Below are 26,353 nucleotides of genomic sequence, written 5' to 3'. Positions count from 1 at the left end.
CAGGCAATACTGGTGGTGCCACAAAGGGTGATGCATTTCCAAGCTCAATCATGCTCATATCTGATGCTTCCATCTTTGCAGATGGAAGAGCTTTTAGCCTCCAATCCCATTCTCTGGATCCCAACCAAAGTCTGGTTGGAATTTATGGCTAGACGCATCAGGGCCCTCCATTGGCTCAGATCTCTCTCAAGGAACTGGAACCACCCAACCTTGGGATTCTGACTGGCATCATCTGCCACATGATTCAGTGCATGTCCACCACTGCAATAATCCTTCAACTTCCATGTGAGAGAGTCCATGGCCCTTCTGCAGGTCTCCAGGGTGTGTGAGCAGTTGGGAATGTTCTTCCTTTTGGACCTGGACTTGCATCATGTCCCCCATCTTCCAGAAGTTCAGGATCATGATGACCTGGAGGTGCTCAAGCTGATGGAGGGAAAGTTGAAGAGGGGTGACAGACGACCTGCCTGGCCAAGGATTCCCCCTCTGGACAAAGTGGAACAATTTCCCATTGGCAGCAGACTGACATGGGCCAAATTGACAAGGACCATCCAACTGCAGCCTTGGTTGATCATGCAGGACTGGAAGTGGTCAGCCCAACTGTCCAGTCTGGGGCCAGTGGTAGGGAAACTTTTTGTTCTGTTTACCTGTCAGCTTTGGAGCCAGTTGGATGTGACTTGGCTGACAGGTTCAGAGGGAAAACCAGAGCCAACATCTTTGGAAGATGCCATTCAGAGTTGGACTCTGAACCAGACCTTCAGGACAATATGTGCCTGTGAATTCAAGGCCTGCAATCCAGAAATAGCAGGGAGTGGAGGGGCTGGTCACTGACAGTCAAGCTTTGCAGAGAGGGTCAACCTGTTTTTCCCAGGACCCACAGTGGGACAACCTTCATGGAGGTCACCATGGAATGTCTTCTGGACAAAGCCTGGCTATATTTGGGAGTATCACCAGGTGATGAAGAACAGGACACCCCTGGAGGAGTTTGAGGTGCTGGACCACCTTGGCAGGATATTTTCTGTCCTTCAGACATTACCTGATGCGACCAAAGGGAGTGAAAAGAGTCCTGGGAAGACATGGCAGGTGGAGGGTGAGAAGGTGGTTCTGGTGACAAATCCCAAGTTCTACAAGATCGAGGGGATCTCCACTGAGAAGGAACAGCAACAGGCCAGGAGATGAGCATCTCAAGTGGTAAAGCCCAGGAATGCACTGCAGATGGAGCTCCTGGAGCATGCAGGATATGATGAACTGCTGGCTAGCAAGGCCCTCATCTTAGAAAGGCAGAGGCTGACAGAGGCACAGACTAAGAAGTCATCAAAGACAAAGAATGCTTGAAAGCCTCCAGCAAGAAGAGGCAAGGCCTTGCATAGGGTGGAGGGTTAGGGGACCACCTCATAGAGGGAAGCAGAGGGATGGGGGGGAAGGCAAGGATATGGGTACAGAGGGAGAAAGTGATGAATGCAATGTTGATATAGATTGTGGTTCCCATTCCTGTGGAACTGAAACCCAGTGTTGCCTAGTGTAGTCTGATCAGGTAGCAACATGTTTGGCATCTTGGGATGATACCTGGCCCCAAGGTGAACCCCCCTCTTCAGCTTCACTCCATCAAAACAATTCCAGATCAGTCCAGCTGTCCATACCATGTCTGTGCCACTTGAATGACATGGCAGGACCATTTGGATCACACCAGAAAGGACCCTATGTGTCATTCCCCTCCTCTTATCCTGGGGGTGCTAATCCTGTAAAGTTTAGGAAGCATGAAAGCTTGTCAGGAATGGTTGTCCTGGAGGGCCTGAAAGTCACAACAGATGATGACAATGGTTGCAGCATTCCTAGGTGTCAAAATATCCATGTAAGATATGTTACCCCCCCCTCCCCATGTTCACCCCATCAAAACAATTTCAGAGATCAATCTGGCTGTCTGAATCATGTCTACCCCATCTGTATGACATTACAAGACCATCAGAATTGCATCACAAAGGTCCCCATATTTGTTTCATTGACATACCTGATCCCCTCCTCATACCCCAGGGATGGCAATCCAGTAACATCAGGAGGGGGTGCCAGCTTGCCAGGGATGGATGTCCTGGGTGTTATCAATGCCACTGAAGACAATGGAAATGATTTCCAGCCTCCCAGAAGTATTTCCAAAGAGATACCACTTTGTGGTCTGACCATCCTTCTACCCCCTGTAGATTTTTTTTCTGACTGCCAATTTCATTCAAATTTCACCTGGGACATCCCAATGGACATATCTATCGACTCCCAGCATTATTTCCCCCAAATTATGGTCAGGAGTTTGTAATTATAATTCCCCCAGGGGCTGTATAATGTGCTGGACTCTGCACAGGGTCCAGGAAGTAGATTATTAGGTTGGCCAGGTTGAGTTTTGAACTGGTCATTCCCTATCTGGAATGATGTGAATACAGTCAAATTCCTCACCTCTGGCAACTTCCCCCTGCCAGTTTGGCCTGTCCCCTGCCATTGCAATGTGAACAGAAAATACTCTGTCACATGGCATCCATGACTGTGTGCTGTGGGTGGAAATCACCAGTTCCAGGTGATGTGGGTTTTTGGTAAGTTGTTCAATCTCATGAGGTGCAAAGATCAATGATGGATTGAACAGAGATGTGGGAGGATAGCTGATATCCATAGATGGTGGGTGATAGACATTCACTGACAGGGGATGATATGTGGTATTTATCATGCTAACATTGTAACAATCGATTCAAGTGTCAAGCTCTGGGGGAACATGGTGGCTGATGTCAAGACCATTGTGACTTCCTTCACCTTGGCCAGTCAATTCCAAGTATCCCTGTGATAGAATGTTCGTTAGTTAGTGAATTGGTGGGTCTATCAAAGCTTACCTTGTCTCTGAAAATTGGCCAATCCATGGTGGTGGGAGTGATGGAAGAGGGAAGAAACTGGATTGAGGCACACAAGATATTGTTTGATCATCATATATCAAATGGAGGGTAAATAGTACATTTGAGGCACTACATAGCCACATTTTTGAATGTGTGAATGGCAGAGCTACTGCAAGGCAATCAGCTAATGTTTGTAAATACAATGTGCAGGCCTCACCTTTCATTTCCAAGTCATCAGTTATGCACTATCTACTGGACCCATAAGGCCATCCTTGCTGTCATTCACACCTGACTCCACATATCTGTCACTGGCATCACAATCTGATGAGCCATTGAATTCACTTGACAAGTTGTGAACATGGCATTGCACTTCCTCTTCAAGTTGATTGAGCTGGGTGTTTGTAGTCTGAAACATCATAATATCCTCGTTGTACACCTCATGGCCAAAGGCTAGGAAGTCTCTGCATCATCTTACTCCGCTGCATGATCCAGATCCACATCACCTTGTCTATCCCCCAGATACTCCCCATACTTCTTACAGTTGGCTTGATAGATATATTTCATAAAATTGCTGTAGTGCTCAGCTTCCCTGAGCTCCCAGGCTGAGGACAGCACTCAATAGCGCCTAGTCTTGTGACCTGCATGTTTCATCAAGACTGCCTCTTTTATCACCATGTCTGGAAGGTCCTTGATACCATTGTGAAAAAGGAATTTCCCCTGTGATGCAATGAATTAGGATTCCATGATGTTAGAAAGAGCAAGGGAGTAATACATCTCCAGCATCATTTGGGTGAACAACTCCTGCTCCCCCTCTCAGAGACTTCCTCACAAAGTGGAGCTCCAAAGCCTCCCCAATGTCTGGCCCAGGATAAGGTGAAAACTTTATGCGAGCAATCTTTGCAGTCTGAGGACCCCTCCCTGTGGTTCTCTCTGGAGCCATAGTGGTGTTGGGAGTGTCCTTGGGGCCACCAGGCAATGATGCAGCAATGCTTGAGGGTGGGAGGGAGGAAAGCTGACTGCTGAGTGGGGCTGGATAAGTGCTGCATGAAAGAGGTGATGAGGGCTGAGTGCTACATGGGGAGGACCTGAGGGGTTTGCAAAAACTGGATCGCATTGATACAGGAGTTGTGGGGGGTTTGGCTTGAATCATAAGAGGCAGTACTTCCTCAATCTGTGGCTGGCTCTGGTGGGCAATTGCAGAGGTGCAAGTTGGTTGGAGTTTGAAGGACTTAGCAAAATTTCTACACTCATGAGCCACAGACTGGTCACAGAGTCTGTCTGTCTTCAAGTTACAATGGCAGAGACAGGATACATACCACCAGAACTGGCTCATATCTCAGAAGTTCCGAATCCTGGAAGGTTCATATCAACGATATTGACTCAGCTTCTACTTACAAGAGTTCTAGATATTGGTGTCCAAATGTAGCTTGTGAAGTGTTCTTCGAGACCCATGATATGTTGATCCAGCATATCATGACATGTTATCCACTCATTCCATTTCATTCCTCAATAGCACAAGATGCTCATCTAGCTTCATTTGGTTGATCTTCACACTCAAGGGCTAGGTACCATGAATGATCAGGGTATACTTTTGGGAATGAACCAAACACATTCAAGCAGTTTCACAATGGTCCTTTAAAGCAAGAGCAAGAGATCAATGTGTACCATCCATTTCAGTCTCGGGCAGAATGGTCTTTAGCCAAGTTTCTCATGGAGAACCTCACACAAACTCAGATCAAGAGATTCCTTGCCTTGCCCTGGGTACTACCAGTTTTACCTCAATAAAACCATATCTCACTTATTTTCCTTAGTTCCATGATAATCCCTGGCCATCCTTTACTTCAGTAGAAGAATTGCTTGGGTAGATGGATACCCTTCCATCAGGGCCAAAGTGGTGGAGTACCATTCTAGAAGTCAAAGGTTACAAAACAACTGATTCTATACAGCTGATTTGGCATGATGCAGAGGAGATCACAAGGTCCTTGTTTGGAAACCCTATCTTTGGTGCTGATATGATGTTTGACCCTATTCTGATCACCAATGCTCTTGGACAGGAGTATGGTGAATGGTTCTCAGCATGCAAAGCCCATTGCATCCAAGTATGTTCAGAGAGTGATACAACTTCACTATGGAAACTAACAATGGTCTTCTGTTAGGATTCCCTTCTGGAGGGTGCCACAATTGTACCTATTCTTGCTGCATCTGACAAGACTCCTGTGACAAGGATGACCAGAGGACTAGAAATGCATCCCCTCTTAATCAGTATTGGCAATATTCCAGGGAACATCCACATGGCAGCCACCTCACATTCATGGCAATGTGTTGCATTCATGCCAATACTGAAGTTTGATGTCCCTAAGGGAATCCAAACAATCCTGCAAACATGCATCTGGCACAAATGTGTTGATATCATCACCATGGGCCTGAAACATGTTGCAGAGATTGGAACCATGATGCCGGACCCCCATGGATACTGATGCTATTGTTTCACACCACTAGTGGCATGGACCACTGACCTCCCTGAATAGCTAATGATTGCATGCATCTCCAAAAGTGCTTCCCCTGTCATGGAAGCAACCCATAAGCAGTTTGGCAACAGTCACTCCCATTCATCTTGTACAGGCAATCTCACTCTCCAGCACATTGAACAAGTCACCCAGGGTACTCACCTGTGGAATAATCTTAGCCACTTTCAAAGAGAGGTGAAGACAATACAGCTTAGCAGTGTCCACCTTCCATTTTGGAGAAACTGGCCATTTGCAGACCCCTCCATCTTCCTTCTGCCTGAAATCCTTCATACATGCCACAAGTTTTTCTTCAACCATGTCCTCTCATGGTGTAGAGAGTTACTTGAGGATGACCTTGATGTGTGATTCAAGTGTCACCACAAACGTGTTGTGGTGAGGCACTTTGCAGGTAGTGTTTCACACATCAAGCAAATGACAGGCAGAGAACACCACGACATCCAGCATACCATTGTTCCCATGATTGCTGGTTGTGTACCTCCACAGTTCCTCTGTGCCATACATGCTATTATCAGTTTCATATACCAGGCACAGAGTCCCATACACACAGATGTTTCTGTGAAGGAAATGGAATCATCACTGCAGGAGTTCCATGTGCACAAGGATGCCATTATCAAGGTGAATGCCAGAAAGACAAGATCAGCTGGTACCAAAAATGACTTGCACATTCTGAAGTTGGAGCTTTTTCACAGCTTTGCAGCAGCAATTTGTAATAACAGTGGACTAATACAATATACTGCAGACATCAGCAAATGCCTTCTTATCACCCACTGCAAGTGTCCATTTGAATGTACTAATAAGAATAAAGACTTCGCAGAACAAGTTGTCTGATTACTCAATTGCAAAGAATCTATGTGGCAGTTTGATGTATACTCATTGATATGCTCAAGTAACATACCCCTCATCAATGCTGTTTCCATGGAAGAGGAAGAAATCACTGCAACAGATCCAACATTCACATGGGTAGGGTGTGTCCTACCTGAGGAGCAATGGCAACTCCATGGTCCCTGCCTGGTCTGCAATTACTTTGCTGATGGCATTCTCACCAATCATACTCAAACCACCCTCCATGTCACATCACATTCGGATAAAACTAATCTGTCACTGAACAACATCACTGAACAATATCAGCTCCCCTACTTTCAAGACCATTATTTAGAATTTCTTCAATTGCATTCCCTTGACCTCCAGTTTGACATTTGTACTTTTGATCATATTGCTGTGTGGCATAAGCTCCATGTTCAGCTGCACTCCATATTCTGTGATTCTATGATTCTTCCAAGTCAAGTTGTTTGGGCATTGCACCCCTCTCTGGATTTCCTGTATGGATGCTATGATGTTGTTTTAATCAGCCCCTCAAATGACAGTGTGTAGCTTTCACATGTGTGTTGATCTGTATTAATACATGTACCGCATACAGCTGCCAGTTATGTTGCACAAGTTCGCACTATTTTCCAGCCTTGTGCATGTCCACACTCCAAGGTTGAAACCCCTCTGTATCTCAACCATCCCCTTGTTTATCTACAGCCCTTCCATGTTATTGCCACCCTGCAGCAGCAACCTGAGGTGCAGATGTGGACCCTGGAAAGGTGCTTCTCCCATATGGAGGAAGGCAGAGAGATGCAAGAGGGACTGGTCATGCCCATTACTTGGATCTTGCATGTGCTAGAGCTTGTCCCCATTTTTGGCTCTGAAAAGGTGCCACCTACCATATCATCTGCTACATCACAAGAGCTTTACCACTGTTTTTTCCTCAATCACTTTGCAGACAAAAAGATATTCAACACATTCCATGGGGGGGGGCTCATTTTGCTAGTAATTCTGATGGGGTAGCATAGTAGGTACACTATGATGTATTAGAATCCTACAAACCATGATCAGTTTGACTGCATCTGGATAAGACCACTGTCATAATCATAGTAATTGTTATCACTAGTACCATTATCATGTTATGTAGACAATCTCTGTCCTCCAGATGGACTTTCGACCAATCAGATGCATTTCTCACATGAAATGTAAGTATCATAAATGATTAGGTGCTGGTAATCCAAGTGGCCCGCTTGTTCGAACTGCAGATGTAATTCAGGATGTAAAGGGTCTCTGAACCTAAATATAAACCTCCAACAACACATGTACTCCATGAGGTAAAACAAAGCCATATAACTCCAATGCTTACTGCATTCCATTGTCTGTTCATATGCACCAGTTGCTGACAGCACCTGCATTTGGACTACCTGTATGTTGTGCCAATGGTAATGACAAAGAGGGAGCTGATCCAGTAACAGACACAAGTTCAAAGAGGAAATGGAAGACAATGATGGGGTTAGTGTGAGTGGAACATGTGTGTCAGCAGCAGAAGCACACACCACCTAGATTGATGTGAGGTGAGTGGTGACTTGTTCTGTAGAAGCATCAGTGGTGGTGATACCCAAACAGATCCTCATAGAGATGCCCAAGTGACATGAACATAGGTCTGCCTCAGTGTGGGTATTGGAGAGGATGAACATGAACCATGATGCCTATGCCTGCATCAGGTCATTAAACCCTCATTTGATGGGGAGGCTGCATTGGTAATGGAAACACAGAAGTAGATGTCAATGTCAATGAGAATGTGCATCCCTGAGCACTCAAGACAGAGACAGATAATGTCTGACGAGCGATAGTGATGTGGACCTTGGCTAATGATTTGTTGATGATGCCAGACCTCTGGATGGTAAACAACACTCAGTCCAAACACTGTAAAGAAGTGCTCACTGAGACCATCAATACCAACCACCTCCAGCTCTTCCATGTAGTGAGGTGCAACACTTGCCATCCCTAACACCCGGCAGGTCAAATCCAAAAGGCCAACCCATTTCTTGCATGGTCTTGCACACACATTTGTTCCTCCTTTTCTTCGGCCTCGAATACCTCTAGAAACAACAAACTCGACTAGCATCCTCTTCATTAGAGCAACATACGCTGCAGCCCATTTCTCAGCATCCTCTCCAGCTAGCATATCTTAGCTCTGCAGTCTGCACTGCAAGCTGAGCTTTAGCTACTGTGATACGACTGCTGAGGGTGCTGAACAAGGAGAGATCCATTCTTAGCATGCCGTGGACCTGGCTGAGAGAAGTAGGTCTGGGTAAGTAATGGTTTTAGTGAGTGGCATGCCATGGTGGTGGTGGTGGTGGTCAGAGTGTCACTGGGTGAAAACAAGAAACTGTTACAGTTGCTTGTGGATACATGGGACTTGTTATCTTGGGTGGCTGTCTTGTATGGTATTCCCACCTCCCATCTCAAGTGTATTGAGGTATGACAATTGGCAGATACTACACATGTTAGTAAAAGTACTATGCTGGTGTACAAATGGGGACTCCAGAAGCAATATAATTCCCTCTGTCTCACTCATCCCTATGATTTTCACTGCCATATCTCATAATCTCATTTAGTAGTTCCTGCACGATGTCCCACACTGTCCCAGGCTTTCCATTGAATGGCATCCCAAGTATTGACACACCTATACTATCTGCCTGGTACTGCAGTTGTGTCATTGATGTATTGATCTTCTTGGCAGATAACATTGACCCCAAAGCAAAGTCAGAACAACATAAACAGCACTGGGAGCATGACCTTGGGGGCATGTATGTCAGAAAGCACTGAAATGCCTCGAGACCTCCAAATTTGGATCAAGTGGGTTCGATGCAATGTTATGCATGTACAAGATTCTGGCTCCTTTGGGCTGTATATAGCTGGCTCAATAGGTCGTCCCTTCTCTAAGCAATGAAGCCATAATATATATCTTACTTTGAATCTATCCACTTTTTCACAGTCTTCTCCCCATCTGGGTGTATGTATGTGTAAAAGGATGGCATGTCCACAAGGATTATGTCACCCTGCATTCCTTCAAAGTGGCATCTTTCTGCATAGACCTTTGTAGTGCAGGGCTTCTGGCCTCTGTTGACTGGAACATGAGTGTTTGCCATCTTCAACAGAATGCTCAAAAGCTAAGGTAGAATACAGGGGAACATAGGATGAGAGATAGCTTGAACTGGGATAAGAACTGATATTACCCAACTCTTCCCTGAGCCAGAAGGACCTACAATGCTACTTGCAACCTCAATATCACTGGGTCCTGAAGGTAGTATCAGTGTACTCACAACACTATGATATCCATTGGAAAAATGGTAGTCATCTTCCTAGACCAGTGAAATATATCTAACAAACCCATCTGCAGAATGAGAGCTGCTGGGACCCCATGTGAGGCGAGTGAAAGGTAAGCTAGCTGGGCAGCAGGATGTACTACAGTGGTAAGCTATGCTTAAATTGAGTGATCTTGTCCATGTATCCATACCTTGATTGATGCCTATTCCATCTACTTTGTAGAACCTGGTCCAGGGTCCAGGGGGTTTGGAACCCAGTCTGGGGTCTGGGGGGATCTGGGGAAAAAAAAAAAACAGACACTTCCAGGGACCCCCTGGAAACTGGGGAAAGGAGGTCACATGATGATAACTAGTGTAGTGTAGTGTCTGCTTTTTTGACTACCCAACAAGCATAGTGAAAATTCTTCCAAGTCTACCAAATACCCAGAAATGCACAATTGTGGCTTTCATGCATAGTACAAAGCCAATCACACAACTATTACCACAAGTTGGTAGTAGTATGGGAGGAGGAACCCTCAGATGTTGCACAGAGACAGAGGATTGGCCCCTGCATCAGAGTCATCTGGCCTTCTAGATGTCCCCAGTACCCCTGGGAGCATGGCCACAAGTATGGACTCACTGTCTTTGCCCCAGTGAGGGTGCCTCTGTTCTTTGTCAATGAACTCCCTCCAAGCTTTGATGGAGCTGTTGAGGGGAGGGGCATTTGACGGTAGCTCAGGGATACCCCTAGACTTCCCACAAGAGGGCTTTGCCCCTTTTTCCTTGCAAGGAGGTTGTGTCCTCATGGAGGACTGAGCTTGGGAGCTTGGCCTGGGCCTGTGTTCAGAGACCTGTTGAGTCTCATGTGGTCAATGAGAGTGGGGGTAGGAGTTGATCCTACATCAGGCACTGGAGTCAAGCCTGAAGGAGTGTCTGCTATCCACTCCTGCAGCACTGGAGCACCTTCAGAGGGGCCAGATGTAGGTGGGGGTATCCCCACAGTGGATGCTTGTTCCTCCTCCCCTTGGGGTTGGACTGCCTTCCCCCTTTCTTTGAGAGCCTCTCTCCTCTTGCAAGATTTCTTGGAAGACCATGCAGGGGGCTTCCATTCACTCAGTGCAAGGTTGATGATCTTGTTTGACCCCAACTTGCATCTTTTCCACAAGTTGAGGTAAGCTATAAGGTCCTGCACCTTTCAGATGCAGGGAGCCTTATCCTCTGGCTCCTTTAATGCTCTTGCATAGAGCTGGCAGATATCATCCACAGTGTTGAAGAGGGCAATGGGCCCCAGGATGCCTCCTTCAAATTGTACAGCCCAGCCATACAGTCTCTTGCCCACCAGGACTGGTGGGACAATGCACAACCTGAGGTTGCACTTCACACTGTCAATCTTTTCACCCTCATAGGTGTAGAGATTGTTGTTGATCCTCATGAAGAGGATTTTATTCTTACTGTCTGAGCCTTTGCCCAGACTATGCACATGATGGGGCCATTCTGTCCCATCAAACTCAGGGAACATTGTTCCCTGTGCAGGAACAGAGGGTGCACCCTCATCCAGGGTCATTTGGACATCACTAGGGATGTCTGGGAAGCCAACAGCATGGTCAATCATCATCACATCCTCCATGGGAGGATGGTGAGGCCATCCATGCTGCAACAAGGGTTGCTCCCTTGAAACATGAGAACCAGCAGGCTCCACTGGCACCCTCCCCCCCGAAACAATTGTCACAGTGGGGAGGGCCATCTGGGATGTTGAGGGACCAGCTCCAGGCTGGTTGAGGATGCAGTGGTTAGGGCCACCAAGGGATGCAACTCATGCATGTTTGAAATTGTGCACCTCCTGCTCAACCAATGTGGGAGCTGAGCATGTATGACAGAGTTTGTCGATCTTGTCTTGTAGGTGATGAATCTCATCATCATGGTCATTGAGGTCATCCTCAAGGTATGCAATGTGATGATGCATGTCATTGTATGGAGAATGGCAGACAATGTGTGCAGCTTCATCTGCAAGGTTGAATATTGCAGGCATGAGGCCTGCTTCAGAGAGGGCCATGCCCTGGGAGACATGCAATACATAAGCATTGCACATCATGCAACCAGAATCATGATGCCAGATAAATGGCAGCTGTGGGTGGCACATCCAGAAGGGCCCTTGAGGGCATTTGTCATGATGATCATCACACTCTTGAGACAAGGCATGTGATGATGTGATGGATGGGGAGTGAGCATGCTTCTGGCCACTGCTGACCATACATATGCTGCACTGAGCAGTGGGGGATGGCAAGCAAGGAGCCTTGCTATCAGGTCATGTGCCTTGACACACAGAGTTCACCATGATTGTGTGTGGCTGACTCCCTGCAAGAATGGTGCAGAGAGGGCTGGGGGGAGCATGAGCTCCAGGTGCTGTGACAGTTATCATGGGAAGACATGCTCAGTGGTTTGTTGTGTTGGATGGAGTTGGTGCTACAAGGTGATAGTGGTACAAGTGAGGAGAAAGCTTCTGAAGGGGTGTTTCCAAGTAGTGACAGACTAACAAGAGAAGATACTCAGGCTTCTATTGGGAGAAGACTGAGGTGCATCAACATGCCCACTCAACAGTGAATATCTCAATAAGTAACACCTAAGCTAATAGAAAAACAAGTGTGCTTATCTCTAGAGAGTCCTTTGGTCAAGACATCTGCCAGCTGCTCATTTGTAGGCAAGTACACCATGGAGATGTCCCCTGACTCAATCTTCTCTCAAATGAAGTGATGGTGAATGGAAATGTGTTTCATATGGTCATGAAACATCACATTTTTCACCAACAAAATTGCTGATTGATTGTTGACATGGAGAGGGGTGGGGTCAGCTCGCACAGCATGTCTATTTCACCAAGCAGTGTGTGGATCCAAATAGCTTCTTTTGTGGCTGCTGAAACAGCCATATACTCAGCTAAGTGCTTGAAAGAGCAACAGAGGTGTGCTTTTTCAATGACCAGCTCACTGTACCACCACATAGGATGAGAGCATAGCCAGTGATAGAATGTCAATCATTTACATCAGATGCCCAGTCTGCATCAGCATACCCAGCTGGAGTGGGTCCTGATGCCACAGAATAGCAGAGATGCAAGGTAGTGGTCCCTCAAAGGTAGCAGTAGACTCTTTTGAGGGCCACTCAGTGGCACTCACCTGGAGTCACTGCATGCCTACTAAGGATGCCCACTGCATAGGCAAGATCAGGGTGAGTAGCCAACATAGCATACATCAGGGCTCTGAGAGCACTCTGATAGCATGCAACATCTGACTTGGCCTGATCAAGTTTCTCAAGTTTGAGACTGGGTTCAATAGGTGTACCCACAGGGTGCATATCCTGCAACCCGAAGTGCCAGAGTATAGACTTGACATATCTCTGCTGTGAGAGCTTGATTTCTCCTTTATCACAGTCTTGGATGATCTCCATTCCTAAGATCCATCATGCCTCACCCAAATCTGATAGGTTATACTCCAAGGAGAGCTGAGTCTTGAGCTGGTCAATAGCATCATGATTCTTTGACAAGATGAGTTTATCATCCACATAGCCAGTGACTATAATCAGAACTCCACTTTCAAATTTGTAGAACAAACTGTGTTCTGCATCACTGCACACAAAGCCTAGGGCTTCAAAGACTTCCCTCAAGTGGGTATACCAAGCCTTTGGAGCTTGTTTTAGGCTGTAGAGAGCACAGTGAAGGCACCAAACTACATCTGCAGATGTATGGAACCTGGGAGGAGGTCAAAGGAAGACTTGTTTGTCCAGTTTTCTGTTCAGGAAGGCTGACTTGACACCCATTTGGTGTAACTCAAGGTCATACTTGGCTGCAAGAGTGAGCAAGGTTTGAATAGTAGTAAACTTTGCAACAGGGGCAAATGTATCAGTATAGTCCACTCCATGAACTTGAGTGAACCCCCTAGCAATGAGATGCACCTTGTACTTCTTGATGTCATCCATCAGTCCTTGCTTTACTTTGCATACCCATTTTGAATCAATGATCTTTCAATCTGAGGGCCATTCAACCTCCTCATACAGCCTGAGCTTCTGAAACATATTCAGCTCATCTACCATTGCTGCATACCAACAATCACCATCAGGGTGATTTACAGTGTCTTTGAACATTGTAGGCTTGTTGTCACATGCAGAACTTGCTTGGTAAGCTGTGTGGTCTTGTTGATTTGAGTCAGCACTTTTGCCTGACTGCCATACCTCAACCTTGCACTCAGCCACACCCCCACCATGAACCTCTGCCCTTCCATCATCTCTCTCAGTGTTCCCCTGGCCCTTTTCCCTTGTCAACATCAACCTCTGGTAAGCATTGACAAAATATCTTGGGTCATCATCTCAATCTGGAGCCTTTCTGGCCCTGGAGGATCTCCTGACCTCAGCAGGTGGTACTGGCTATGGATATGGCACTGGAGGACCTCTAGACATCATAGGATGTCTCATCATCATTTGATTCGCCCTTTGGAAGATTTCTGGGTGAGTTCTAGGCATTTCTACCCCATCTGCCTGACTTAGCTCATTTTCAGCCTCTGTGGGCTTGAGTGTTGATTGTCCTTCATTGTGACCCATCAAAGCACCTCCCTGGCTCCCTGTGGTGTCGGACTGCCATGCTGGACCTGTAGACTCAACTTGGGGTTGATCTGTCACTTCCCCCACCTCGTCTGAGCCTCCCTTGTCCTCCTGTGTGGTAAGTTGCACTTGCCCACCAGTTGTCTGCATGTTTGCAACTGACTGCACCATTTCCTTTGCTACCAGCTCACTCCAACCAAATGCAACATGAGTAGGCTGTTTACCATCACCCTCATCAAACACAACATCCTGAGACTCAACAATTCAACAGGCACACATAGGCCTTGCAATTTTCCATGAACCCAAGGTGGGTACATTCAAGTGATTTTGCATCAAGTTTCTGATGTTTTTCCTCTGGAACATGAACATGGGTGACATATCCATATCCAAAGACCTGCAAATGGGAGATGGTCAGTTTATTTCCAGTGTAGGCCTCATATGGAGTTACTTGCTGTTGGATAGCTCATGTAGGCAGTCAGTTCAGAATATGGGTTGCATGTAGTATAGCATCTCCCCAATACTTGTTGGGGAGTTCAGCATTGCTTAGCATGGCCCTCACACATTCAACCAAGGTATGGTTCATGTGCTCTGACACTCCATTTTCCTGAGGTGTGTATGCATTGGTTTTTTCATGATGCATGCCTTTTGACTTCAAGTAGGCATCAAACTCTCATGAGCAATACTTGCCTCCACCATCTGTCTGAAGGTAGTTTGCCTTCTCCCCAGTTTCAGCTTCAGCTCATGCAAAGTATTCTTTGGTCATTCTGAGCACCTTGTCCTTTGACTTCAGTAGTTTGACCACAAGATGGTGTGACCTCCCATCAATGAAAGTTACAAAGTACCTGTGTCCAGTACATGCAAGAGTTTCCATCAGACCACAGACATCTGAGTACATCCAATGCAGAACCTTTGGGTTCTCCATGTCTGACCTTTGTGGTATAGGATTCTGATGTTGCTTCCCTTTGAGACAACCCTTGCAACTATGGGTCTCATGACTGCAAGGTCCCACTATCTCCATCCCAGCAACCATATCCTTATCCAGCAATTTCAGTACATTCCTGATGTTCAAATGTCCAAGGCAGTGGTGCCAGGTGGTGAGAGATGCCTTCGATGTGACAACACAGCTCACAAGGGCTGTAAGTGGTTCTGACACATCAAGTCTTCCTGGGTTGCTGACTATATAAGCAGAGTGACTGCCTAAGACCACTGTTGTGTCCAGGACATACAATGACTTGCATTTCTCTGCAACTGCTGCAACCTTGTTTCCTGAAAGCACCTTGCAGACATTTCCTTCAAACATCACCTGGAGACCTCTAGATGTGAGGGATGGAACTGACTCCAGATTTGTGTCCAAGGCCAGAACATAGTAGATGACCTGTAGAATAGTTTGTCCACCCCCACTACCAGTCCCCTGCATGTTGAGTTTGATCTGGCCCTTCCCTACTGCCATGATGGATCTCCCATCACCAATAATGACTGGTTGTGATGGTTCCAAGACCCTAAATGTGGTGAACCACCACCACTGGCAGCACACATGTGCTGATGCACCCAAGTCTACCACCCACTCTGAGGGGCTGGTTTCTGGACCTGCACATGCCACAAACAGCCAAAGAGCTAGATCCTCAACTACCTGGGTGACCTTCACTGTGAGATTGGCCTTGTCTGCTCCCTTCTCTTTCTTCTCCAATGAGGATGGAGTCTTCTCTTCATCTGCCTTCTTTTTCAGGCTTGGGCAGTTGTTCTTCATATGCCCAACCTCCTTGCAGTTGTAGCACTTTATCTTTGACTTTTCCTTCCCTTTCCCTTTAGACTTTGACTTCACACCAGTTCTGGCTGTGAGGGCTGAGTGACCCTGTGAGCCCTGGCATGTCCTCTCCTCTATGAGGACTTGCAAGATTACAGAGTCCACAGTCAACTTGTTATTTGTTGACATGAGAATGGTTCAAAGGACTGAGTATGAAGCAGGTAAGGAGATCACCATCGCAATTGCAACCAGTGACTCATTGAGAGTCTGTCCAAGCAAGTTCAGTATGAGTGCCTTCTGTCACATTGCATTTAGCTGAGTCTCCATTGGGCTATCATCAACAAGGGTTCCACAAAAAAGTTCTCCAATGAGGTAGGCAATTGTCTGTTTCCCTTTGCCCTCATACCATTCACTAAGGCACTTCCAGGTCTCTGACACAGTTTTTGCATACATGACCCCACTCAGAGGCTCATCCTTGAGTGTCAGGGTAATCTGCACACTGGCTTCCCTATCTTTCATCATCCACTCCACATGCTTGTCTGGGTGAGTGGCAGCATCAGGAGCCTTTGTGGCTGAGCCACCAACCACCTCCCACAGGCCTTGAATCTCAAGGACCTTCTGTACACAAAACTTCCACATTTGAAAGTTTCCTCCATCATCTGCAAGCAATGGAATATCATAGAGCTGACTCAAGGGAGCAGCAACCTTGCTAGATGATGACAGAGTAATGACTGTAGTAGTAGAAGGACCCATCTGAGGACCAACCAAGATAGATGGAGTTGGATTTGACATTGTTTAGCACAACCTTGTAGAACTAGAGTGTGAGTGGAATTAAAACTGCAGTGGTTAGAGCTGAGCAGGGCTCATAACCTTCTGAAGGGGTGTTTCTGAGTAGTGACAGACTAACAAGAGAAGATACTCAGGCTTCTATTGGGAGAGGACTTAGGTACAACTAACCTAACAAGAGAAGATACTAAATAGCTTCAGTAAGATAGCTGTAACTCATAATAAAGGAACCTCACCTCAGGCTTCTACTGGGAGAAGACTGAGGTGCATGAAGGAAAAACAATGTGCTAAAATGACTGTGCTTATGTAAGATGTTACTGGTGTAAGAAATATAATTAATGTGCATCAACAAATGGAAGGTGTGCTGTTCACACCTTCAAAGTGTACCATAACCATCTTAGATACCCACTAATGCCTATCTTTCCTGGTACAGTTTATTGTTGAGGAGAGGCAAAAGTACCCAGATGACAACTCATTTTGGCACAACTTCAAGACTAACAAGGGAGAGTGACTATGTTACCAGCAAATTCTCAATAAGATTGCCACCCAGCACCTAACAGCAGCTGCAGACATCAGGAAATTAACACTTTACTATTTTTGACCTTTTTGTGACTTTTTTTGACTTTTTTGTGACTATTGTGACTATTTGTGACTTTTTGGGAAGGAACCTACTATCTGTACTTTTTTTTTGACCATATACAGCATTTTGAAGAATGAAAAGAGAACAGAATCTATTGAGACAACTGAGTGATGATATATCTAAGCCAAGAAGACTAGAAAATGTCTGAAAATTCAGAGATATTGAGCCATTGGTGTGATGCACACTGTCTGAGAGAAAAATCACAATATCTCTTTGGAACCTCCATCAATTTGAATGTATGTGGTATCTACTGAAAGCTATGAATTAGGTGGTTTGAACAAGACCAAAATAAGAAAGAACAGTGCAGCCATGCCTGCAGGACATGGGTAATGATAGTAGATTCCTTCCCAAAAAGTCACATTAGTCACAAAAAGTCAAAAATAGTAAAGTGTTATTTTCCTGATGGAAGATGCCACCAATGCCTGACTTTTCTTCAGTGGCAACCTTGACCGTTGTTCAGCAGATGGCACATTTAGATATTGTTGGTCCGGAAAGTCTCATCTACTCACAAAGCACAACACCATCTCAAAAGTCTGGCACAAGTTGCTTGCGACATGGCCTGATATTGCAGATCAGTGGGGTGCATTGTGTGCTGTGTGCTCTCTCACTCTTCAACCATCAGAGTGACCGATTTGGTTCCCCCTCCCCCTTCCTTCAATTTCGTTCCCTTGCCACTCTCGCCAACACATCTGGTGGGACAGTCCTCTATGAATTTACTCCATTCATTTTCATTAAATAACTCAAGCACCTTCCCAGTTCCCACTGTACGAGACGTACATACATCTTCTAGTTCCTCCATCTCGCTAATCTTTCATACTGTATAAGCCGTGTTAGCATCAGCAGTTGTACTACTCATACTAAGCCCCAGTCCCTTCATAGACTGCGATATAATATAGTCCATTATAATGTCGACTGCGTGCTGAATGTTATGAGAGAGACTTGGTACATAATATGGCAGCCATACCCACTGCACATACCCCTGACTGAGACAGTTGGGTTTGGGACGAAGGCATTCAAGTCAGCCGTTTCAACTGGTTAGTAGTCACACCGTAAGCTGTACACTTGCACCCACCATCACGCGTCGTCTATTTCTCCCGAGCGGAAGGGAACATGGGCGCAGCCAAACACACCGGTGCCACGTTCGTTGGCCGAGATGGTTGGATTTGAGGCTTTGAGCGCAGGGCTTTCAGGTCAGACCGCACTTTTTCGCTGACGGACCTGTAGTTACTCGTTACAGCAGGGAAATCCCCACGCACGCCTATATTCACCATTGTTGCAGGCCACCCTTTTCTGCCGAGCGCAAACACAGCGAGGGCGCGCAAAGCCTGTGGGGGGGCACGGACGGGTGTCAGATGTCCATGCTAGGTGGGGGTATACCGGCGTATGTGTCCAATCGTGTGCCGGCGGCAGCGTGGGAATGTTGGGACTGTAGTCTGGGACTGTAGCTTATTCACACCAATCTCGTTTCCGCTGGGCCAAATTTGCCGTTGAATGTATGACATAAGCATCATTTTGCTCACCGTGGTGTCCACTCTTGTTCTCAACTTCCATCGACCATGTCCGACGATTTCAGCCTCTGCTGCTGGGTACGAGGTACCTCCGTCGATGCCACCTTCATTATCAAGATTTCACTGACAGAAACTGTCGATACGCTCAGAAATCTTGTAAAAGCAACTCGACAACTCGACGATGTTCCGGCCTCAGATCTCCGGCTGTTCAAGCTCAAGGATCCCCTGCGAAGACCCTATAAGGAGACTCTCAATGGTGTCACCCTCTCGACGGACGGGGAACTCTTGGATCCTTCGGATGAGATATCAGAGGTGTTCGCGGCACCACCACCAAAGCGCCACATCCATATCATAGTGGGTACGTAGCAGCTGCGATCCAGGCTTTCCCTGGTCATTCATCCCTGATTTACAGATGTACCATACCCGAATATCTACTACTATTTTCGAGGTGCAGATGCATCGGAGGAAGGAATGGTTCGAATCCAATCGCATGAAGACGTCATGACATTTAAACAACAGATCCAAGATCGTCATAGTAATCTCAGTGATTTGCCCTCTGCTTGCATAAAGCTCTTCAGGATCTCGGAGGACGATGTCCAGGAGAGTCTTGATCAGATGGACGGTGGTACGGCTCTCACCGGGAGACAGAAGATATTCGAATGCTTCGCGGATAGTCCAGTTCTCGAGAATTATTGCGTTGTTGTCCAGCTTTCTTCCCCTGAGTGTAAGTAGCTCTATGGCCTCTTCGAGTTATATTGAACTCAATCTTTGATAGCGATAAATAAACGTCGTGCGGTGGCTAGGCGCCCAGTTATGGATGCAAGGGGCCCCATTAACGAAGGGGATTTGATTATGGTGGCGCGGAACAACTTCCTGAGAGACCGTCCCAAAAAATCGCCATCGAGCAGTGGTCAACCATCGTCGTTTCATAACCTACAAGGAAACTTGAATACCCGGATACCCTGCGGTCGTCCTCGCAATGACGAAGAAACCATTCCTGCAACGCTTTTACATCCAGTCTTCGGCCAGTTCCTTGATGGCTGTCAGACTGAGGAGGTGAAAGCAGAAGATAATGAATTCATTCAGAAGCTGGCAAATGTGATGTCGGACCTTCATAAAGACGAATCAGTGCGAATAAAGGAGGTTAACAAGGTGCTTGAAACTTACGGACTCAACTTTAACCTGGGCGTCAAAGTCAAGGGAACCGACTATGTGATGGATGGTGAAATGAGCACTAACGACTATCGATACGTGATTGCCGAATTCAAGAACGAGACAGCAGCCGCAGCTTCGGAGCCTTATATGCAGGCTGTCACATACTATCTGGAGTCAACCAGCCAGCAGGCGCTTCAGACAACCGGATCTGCTTTACCTTGTTTTCTCTTCCTACTTTTTGGTCAGTATTCAGGCTTGACGACTGTAACATTGACATCTAACCACTTTTCCCCCCAGGACCGTACATTGTCTTCGCCGGTGCTGTGTGGAATTTACGTCCTATAGTGCAGGTTCTTTCGACCCCACTGGCGTTGCACTATCATTCCACCGATACCGACAGTCAGATCAACGCGGCTCGCCACATGGCTGCATTCCGGAACGCCGTTCGATCACTGGGGGAATACTATGAAGGTCCCCAACCTGGGCCTGCTACCACCCCCATGTTGTTCCCATATCGCACGTATTTCACATCTCTCGACGGCTCTGAGAAAAAGCAAATATTCCGTTATAAGCAACAGGGAAAGGACGAGCGGAAGCTTGTCTTTTTCGGAGCCCTAATCGAGGAGTCAGGCTCTGAAGTTCCGATCTGTATTAAATTCGTCCGGCGTTATTCACGCGAGGCTCATGAGCACTGTGCAAAATTAGGTTTCGCGCCGACCTTGCGAGGATGCGAAACGATCCCTGGTGGGTGGTTTATGGTGGTCATGGACGACCTTCAAGGCTACGATACATTGGACGACGTGCCCAATCTCCCGGAATCGGTTTTCAGCGAAATCGAGAGTAAGCTGGCCACGCTGCATGCAGCGGGCTTCGCTCATGGCGATATCCGTGATACGAACATCATGGTGAAGCGGGAAGACAGGACGACGTTCATGATCATCGACTTCGATTGGGCCGGGAAAATCAATGTGGTGAAATACCCACCGTATGTGAATTTTGTGGACATCAAGAGGCCAGGCAGTGCGCGCGATGGGATGCCCATTCTGAAAGCTGATGATGAATGGATGCTGAAACAAATCATTAGTCAGAGGAGCAAGTAGGCTTACCCTGGGTCTGACATGAGATGTAAAACCATGTAGGAAGTATACTATACCCTTTTCTGTAATTGTGGTTTGCATTCTAGTAAGGTTGTGGTAAGAAATCTGGTAAGAAATCTAGGAGCCATAGTTAGCAATGACCACTGACTACCAATGACCAACTACTAAATAGCAAAAAAAATAGGCAACTGGTTGCTTATTTGGATGAAAGATGACTAGTGAGTTGATTAGCAAAGAAGTAGAGTATTGATGACCACCTACTGACTGAGTTCAATGATATGACTAGCAAAAAATAAGCAACTGGTTGCTTATCTGGACCCAGGATGACTAGGACATGATTAGCTGATTAGCAAAAAAGCAGACATAGTGATGACCAATGACTGCCAATGACTGACTACCAACTACCAACTACCAAATACCAACTACTGACAACAGACATGGACATGGTGAATGTGAGTAGCAAAAATAAGCAACTGGTTGCTTGTCTGGCCCAGACTCCACTTGCAACCTGCACAGCTGCTGAGAGTAGAGAAAATAAGTGACTGGTTGCTTATCTGGATGCAAGGGAAGTGAAGTAGCAAGAAGGCAGCTGACTGCTGAGTGCCTAGTGACAACTAGGAAGAACCAGCTGATTATCTGGACAAGTAAGACAGACACGACAGCAGAGATGTGAGTATCATGCATACTAGAGGGTTTTTGTAATGGTGGTTAGGGTCAACATAAGGTTGGGGTAAGAAATCTGGGATTCTAAGGGAATATTTCTATAATGTGAGCCATACAAAGAAGGGTTTTCAGTAGGAGAGTGGTAATACATATGTCTAATGAAGCCAAAGCTGATTATGAGAGCAAGGAAATGCAGAGCAGCCACTGAAACAACTGTAACATTGAACATGCATAATGGTATATGGATGGAGAATGTGGATAAACATGGACAGTGCTACTGATAATATAAATGATATTGTATATTATGATAAATGACACAAATGTTGAAGTGAACTGTTTGCATGATATGATGAACTTCATAGAGAGCTACCATGAATAGCCTAATATAGTGATATTATGGATGATATTGCACAAACATTGAACCTCAGTATTTGCATGATTGGTAGTTAATTAATTATATGACACAACCAGCACTATGGTGTGGGACATGAACTGTATATATAGAGTCTTGAACACTGATGGAATTTGAATTAAATCTACAGATGTGAACAGTCTGGTTTTAATCAAACAACAGATCAACACGTGACAAATAGGTTCTGATCATAAGATGTGATGGAGGACAAAGAATGAATATATATGTGATCACACAATGTAAATTCCATGAAGAAGTATTGACATGTAAACACTGACAACACATGCACATACAGGATGGACAGAGGTATGATAATATGCTGAATGTGGGGAACTGATTCAGCAGGACCACCCAATGACATCTAATCTAGGATATTTGAAATGATAGATCATCTGTCATGATTGATGAAATGAAGTGGATAAGGGGAGGCTGAATATGTCACAGATGGAAGAGATAAAAGCATTGACTGACCAGTTTGATTTTAAACTGATACCAGGATGATGACAGTGCTTGAGATGATATGCCACCTAAGCAATCAGCACAAGGTTGGAGCAGGAAGGAAGGGGTGGGGAAGGTGAGTTTCGAATGTCAGAGTGGAAGTATGATACTCACAAGATGAGGCTGATGAACAGAAGACTATGCTTGGGGAGACTCTCCTCATGGGTGGGGGAGGAAGATCACAGAAGGTGATGCTTGATGATAAGGCACAAGCTCACCAAGAGCTTGAGAAGGGGGCGAAGCAAGCAATCATTGGGATTACAAGGTTTGATCTGATCAAGAACATGGATTGACTTATGTTTGGGATCTGGAATTCCCAACAGGTTGTTCAGGTGCAGGTAATGAATCTTATGAATTCGTTTTTGCAGAATGGATTGGATCAATTCAATGCAGCACACATGATACCACTGGTGATTGACAAGCAATGGATGAAGAAGGATTCATACACAACAGGGAGCCCTATGGACCTCAACATTGAACAGATACCACTCCTTGAAATTGATGAGACTATTGCTACCAAAAATTGGAGCATCCCTGCTGCTGGTGGCCAGCACTGTATGTGTGCGCTTAAAGCCTGGCATGAGAAGAAGAAGACACAATTGAATGAGCTGGAGTTGTTGATCAAACAATTGAAGAAGCAGGATATGGAGGAGGCAACTGAGGAAGATATTGGGGAACTCAACAAATATATCAAGGAGATGGATGGCATCAAGGGTCTTTTGGGATATGGAGGACAGTGGCTGGTTATGATATACAGTAAAGGTGAGGTTACTTGATCTATCAGTCTTGATGGGTGTAATCCTGCAAATGTTGACTGCCCAGATCTGCGTGAATATACAGTGATTCAATAGCAACACCCTTGTTGTTGTCAGATCACATGCACATATATGCAGATCCAGATGCTCTTGAACATCTGCATGGTTATGGCCAGGTATCATCTTCTATCCACATGCTCCCTATCAGCACAAACATTGATATTCAATGTTTGTGCATTATGGTCTATTCCATGCATACTGATGGATCACACAGGGGACATCGATGAAAAACTGGGCCTCTTCATCTTGCAAAATGAATGCAAGCACACATATGTCGAAGCACCAGCAGAGGGCCTCATCCAGTGATTCAAAGAGGCCCTTGTATTGGGTCACAAGTGGTACAATATCCCTCATGCTGGTGTCAATGCTGGTCCCATAGGCAAGCAGATGGAGCTCCTCTCCCAAGACTATGTATTCAAGTTGATGTTGTTCATGAACTCAGCATCTATGCATTACATCCATTCCCTGATATTCGACCTCAATAAATTGCATGCAATGATGATGAGCCCAGGGGGAGGGGTAAGTGCAAGGACATGGCATCGCAAATCATGCTGACTATACTACATCGATAGATCATTGCTTATGTGATGTCCACCCTCAAAGAGAAGCTTGCTCTGTGTTTCAACACTGTCAAATTCACCATTGCAGAATTCACAGATCTCGACAAGAAGGCGAGCAAGTGTGCTGTGTCTTCTGAGAAAGAACAAGCCCATGACCATCTCCAGTCCATACTTGACACCTTGAGGAGGGCCTTGCCTCTGCACCAGGCAATTGTACCACAAGTCTGGGATGTCATTGATGCAGTCTTCACAGGCCATCTTTTTGCTGACTCAGAGACTGTGGGTTATCTCTGTCAAACCCATTCATTCATATACCAGTCTGCATTCAATTGATACTGCCACGCTCTCATCATCACACTTGAAGAGGAGATCACACAGATAGATGAGGATATATCATTATATGAGGATGATGTGAAGAAGGCGATTCAGATGTCCCCAGCAAAGATAAGTCTGCTCCTCAGTGAATGGTGTTCAGATGAACCATTATACCTCTTCCCCCTCCCATCCTATCGTCTCATCAAGGCCATGAACAACCACCTTCTCAGGATTAATGGTGCATTGCTTGAAGTGAGTCATCCAATCATATCCATGCTACCTCCTAACCATGCACACAGTGTGCATCATGGTGGTTACTGTTCATCCACCATGACAAGGTCCATCCACAGGACTGGTCTCCTGGATCTGCAAGTGCAGACATGGTTAGGGCAGTGTTGGCACACAGGTCACCGAAGATGGATGGGTGTGTTTCAGCCATCAATGAGGTATGCCTGCCAAAATTCTATTGATGTGCAATCACATTCATTACATGAAAGATTGTTGCTATGATCTTCTTGCAATATGCTACATTCTTGCAGATGGAAGACTCTCTCACATACAAAGGGCTGTTCCACCATCAGCTTACCCAGAACAAATTACTCTTGATCTTCTGTCAACTCAAGCAGGACAATGACAAGGACTCGCATCCCAAGGGTAAAGGAAAGGCGAAGGTGAAGGCAGAGGACAATGAGGGAGATGAAGATGGAGGACAGGAGGACAGGCAAGTTGGAGATGATGGCGATGATGACAAGGGTTCTGGTAGAGACATGTCTGAGGCATGTGATGGAGGTGAGCCAGAAAATGCTGATGGGAAGATCACAAGAGAGCAGTGGGTGGACAGGAGAGCTCATGCGAAGGAGGAGGCAGCTGCCCACCATCAACTTCTTGCGAAGGAGGCTGAGACTGCCATCATGTATCTCAGTGCTGTGGAGAAGCCTCTGAAGATCACTCCGAAGGATTTTGGCATCCCCACTGACCATCTGTCCAAACTCCCTTCCCATGCACCAAAGAATATATTTCATGGTCAGGAATTCATCATACATCATACCTACAAGTGGGCAAACCAGCTCCCCAACTCCAAGAAATGATTCATGTGGCAACTCGCATGCCTTGCCATCTATGAACATGCCATTGTCCACTCATATTGTCCTCAGCTTCTCTTTGACATTGCATCAGGTGCACTACTTCTATGATGAATGACGGAGGACTGCATGGAGGAGTTTCTCATTGCCCCAGAGTTGCCTCACCACCTCTCTTGCTAAATCTGCTGCCTCATGCACACCTGCCCCTTGCCTTGTTTGGCCCAACAGCCTCTCCATCGACTGTGATGGCCTCACATTCCTGGAGTTCTCTGTTGAACACCAGCTCAACAAGATTCACATCAAAGAATTGAAGATGTGACAGGAGACTGAACTCCAATGCATCATCAATACCATCCAGAACATGTCAATTTCATGGCATGATCTAACTGGCAATGTGAAGGTATGCAAGCATCTGAAACTCAAACCGGACATCTCGAAGGCAATGTTGGGTCTGGTACAGGTGCATCTGCAATTTTATTCATGGGTCATACACAGTCCTGACATATATTCATCAAGTGCCTCAATCTCAATGCACTGGAGCAGAGACAACAATGATGTCCCAATGTAGGACATGATCTCAGCAATGTGACCACTCGACTCAGATTCTCCTTCTACAATGGCACAACCCATCCAGTGCATCTGACTTGAACCCGCAACCAAGAGACATCACATCCCTCATCTGTACTCAAGCATCACAGCAAATCGAGCTGGACAAGTTGATGGATTTGTTTCACTGAAATTGCAAAGGGCCTGTTGCTGATCTTGATTGCATGGATACTGAAGGTGAGCAATCATCCGTTGACATTTACTGCTCATCACGCTCATTGCATCCAACTAGTAACATGCCACAAGTCCACAACCATGCTTAAACATGATGAGAACATGTCAGGATGTGGTATGAAGAATTCTTGCAATGTGATGGATCCCAAGGAGGGTGGTGAGTGTTTGATCACTGGAGAATCAGAGGTGAATGGTGATACAGGG

General features: G+C 46.0%; 8 protein-coding genes across 8 annotated transcripts; 6 read left to right on the top strand and 2 right to left on the bottom strand.

The window, feature by feature from the left end:
• Window positions 1–297: 297 nt before the first annotated feature.
• On the top strand, window positions 298–1,176 carry F5J12DRAFT_784906 (uncharacterized protein; the record flags this gene model as incomplete). The annotated part of the gene is made up of 2 exons (XM_051743131.1): window positions 298–820; window positions 869–1,176. The coding sequence occupies 2 exons, from the start codon at window positions 298–300 to the stop codon at window positions 1,174–1,176; spliced, it is 831 nt and encodes a 276-aa protein (XP_051597369.1).
• A 1,092-nt stretch (window positions 1,177–2,268) lies between these two features.
• Window positions 2,269–4,316, bottom strand: F5J12DRAFT_784905 (uncharacterized protein; the record flags this gene model as incomplete). The annotated part of the gene is made up of 11 exons (XM_051743130.1): window positions 2,269–2,406; window positions 2,440–2,504; window positions 2,788–2,812; window positions 2,865–2,921; window positions 3,153–3,270; window positions 3,340–3,466; window positions 3,503–3,581; window positions 3,637–3,904; window positions 3,950–4,047; window positions 4,181–4,216; window positions 4,260–4,316. 11 exons carry the CDS (start codon window positions 4,314–4,316, stop codon window positions 2,269–2,271), a joined length of 1,068 nt encoding a protein of 355 aa, XP_051597368.1.
• Window positions 4,317–4,729: 413 nt separating this feature from the next.
• On the top strand, window positions 4,730–6,220 carry F5J12DRAFT_906870 (uncharacterized protein; the record flags this gene model as incomplete). Its single annotated transcript, XM_051748833.1, has 9 exons — window positions 4,730–4,963; window positions 5,021–5,047; window positions 5,075–5,185; window positions 5,210–5,296; window positions 5,393–5,417; window positions 5,439–5,462; window positions 5,487–5,733; window positions 5,770–6,098; window positions 6,132–6,220. 9 exons carry the CDS (start codon window positions 4,730–4,732, stop codon window positions 6,218–6,220), a joined length of 1,173 nt encoding a protein of 390 aa, XP_051597367.1.
• Window positions 6,221–6,307: 87 nt separating this feature from the next.
• Window positions 6,308–7,493, top strand: F5J12DRAFT_784903 (uncharacterized protein; the record flags this gene model as incomplete). The annotated part of the gene is made up of 5 exons (XM_051743129.1): window positions 6,308–6,357; window positions 6,742–6,755; window positions 6,810–7,204; window positions 7,347–7,404; window positions 7,426–7,493. The coding sequence occupies 5 exons, from the start codon at window positions 6,308–6,310 to the stop codon at window positions 7,491–7,493; spliced, it is 585 nt and encodes a 194-aa protein (XP_051597366.1).
• Window positions 7,494–10,046: 2,553 nt separating this feature from the next.
• F5J12DRAFT_784902 (uncharacterized protein) lies at window positions 10,047–11,254 on the bottom strand (the record flags this gene model as incomplete). Its single annotated transcript, XM_051743128.1, has 4 exons — window positions 10,047–10,120; window positions 10,151–10,341; window positions 10,362–10,702; window positions 10,775–11,254. 4 exons carry the CDS (start codon window positions 11,252–11,254, stop codon window positions 10,047–10,049), a joined length of 1,086 nt encoding a protein of 361 aa, XP_051597365.1.
• A 7,566-nt stretch (window positions 11,255–18,820) lies between these two features.
• Window positions 18,821–19,138, top strand: F5J12DRAFT_724822 (uncharacterized protein; the record flags this gene model as incomplete). The annotated part of the gene is made up of 1 exon (XM_051741568.1): window positions 18,821–19,138. One exon carries the CDS (start codon window positions 18,821–18,823, stop codon window positions 19,136–19,138), a length of 318 nt encoding a protein of 105 aa, XP_051597364.1.
• F5J12DRAFT_849653 (uncharacterized protein) lies at window positions 19,051–21,153 on the top strand. The gene is given in 5 exon segments (XM_051746473.1): window positions 19,051–19,130; window positions 19,185–19,496; window positions 19,548–20,168; window positions 20,225–21,119; window positions 21,132–21,153. The coding sequence occupies 3 exon segments, from the start codon at window positions 19,244–19,246 to the stop codon at window positions 21,025–21,027; spliced, it is 1,677 nt and encodes a 558-aa protein (XP_051597363.1). The 5' UTR covers window positions 19,051–19,130; window positions 19,185–19,243; the 3' UTR covers window positions 21,028–21,119; window positions 21,132–21,153.
• Window positions 21,154–22,893: 1,740 nt separating this feature from the next.
• On the top strand, window positions 22,894–25,375 carry F5J12DRAFT_895514 (uncharacterized protein; the record flags this gene model as incomplete). Its single annotated transcript, XM_051747839.1, has 6 exons — window positions 22,894–23,359; window positions 23,726–23,931; window positions 23,985–24,255; window positions 24,337–24,539; window positions 24,587–24,733; window positions 24,785–25,375. The coding sequence occupies 6 exons, from the start codon at window positions 22,894–22,896 to the stop codon at window positions 25,373–25,375; spliced, it is 1,884 nt and encodes a 627-aa protein (XP_051597362.1).
• Window positions 25,376–26,353: the final 978 nt, after the last annotated feature.

The sequence above is a fragment of the Pisolithus orientalis genome (assembly GCF_024613125.1).
Source record: "Pisolithus orientalis strain OTSU chromosome Unknown F5J12scaffold_30, whole genome shotgun sequence".
Lineage (NCBI taxonomy): Eukaryota > Fungi > Basidiomycota > Agaricomycetes > Boletales > Pisolithaceae > Pisolithus > Pisolithus orientalis.
This window is presented reverse-complemented; position numbering and strand designations above follow the sequence as displayed.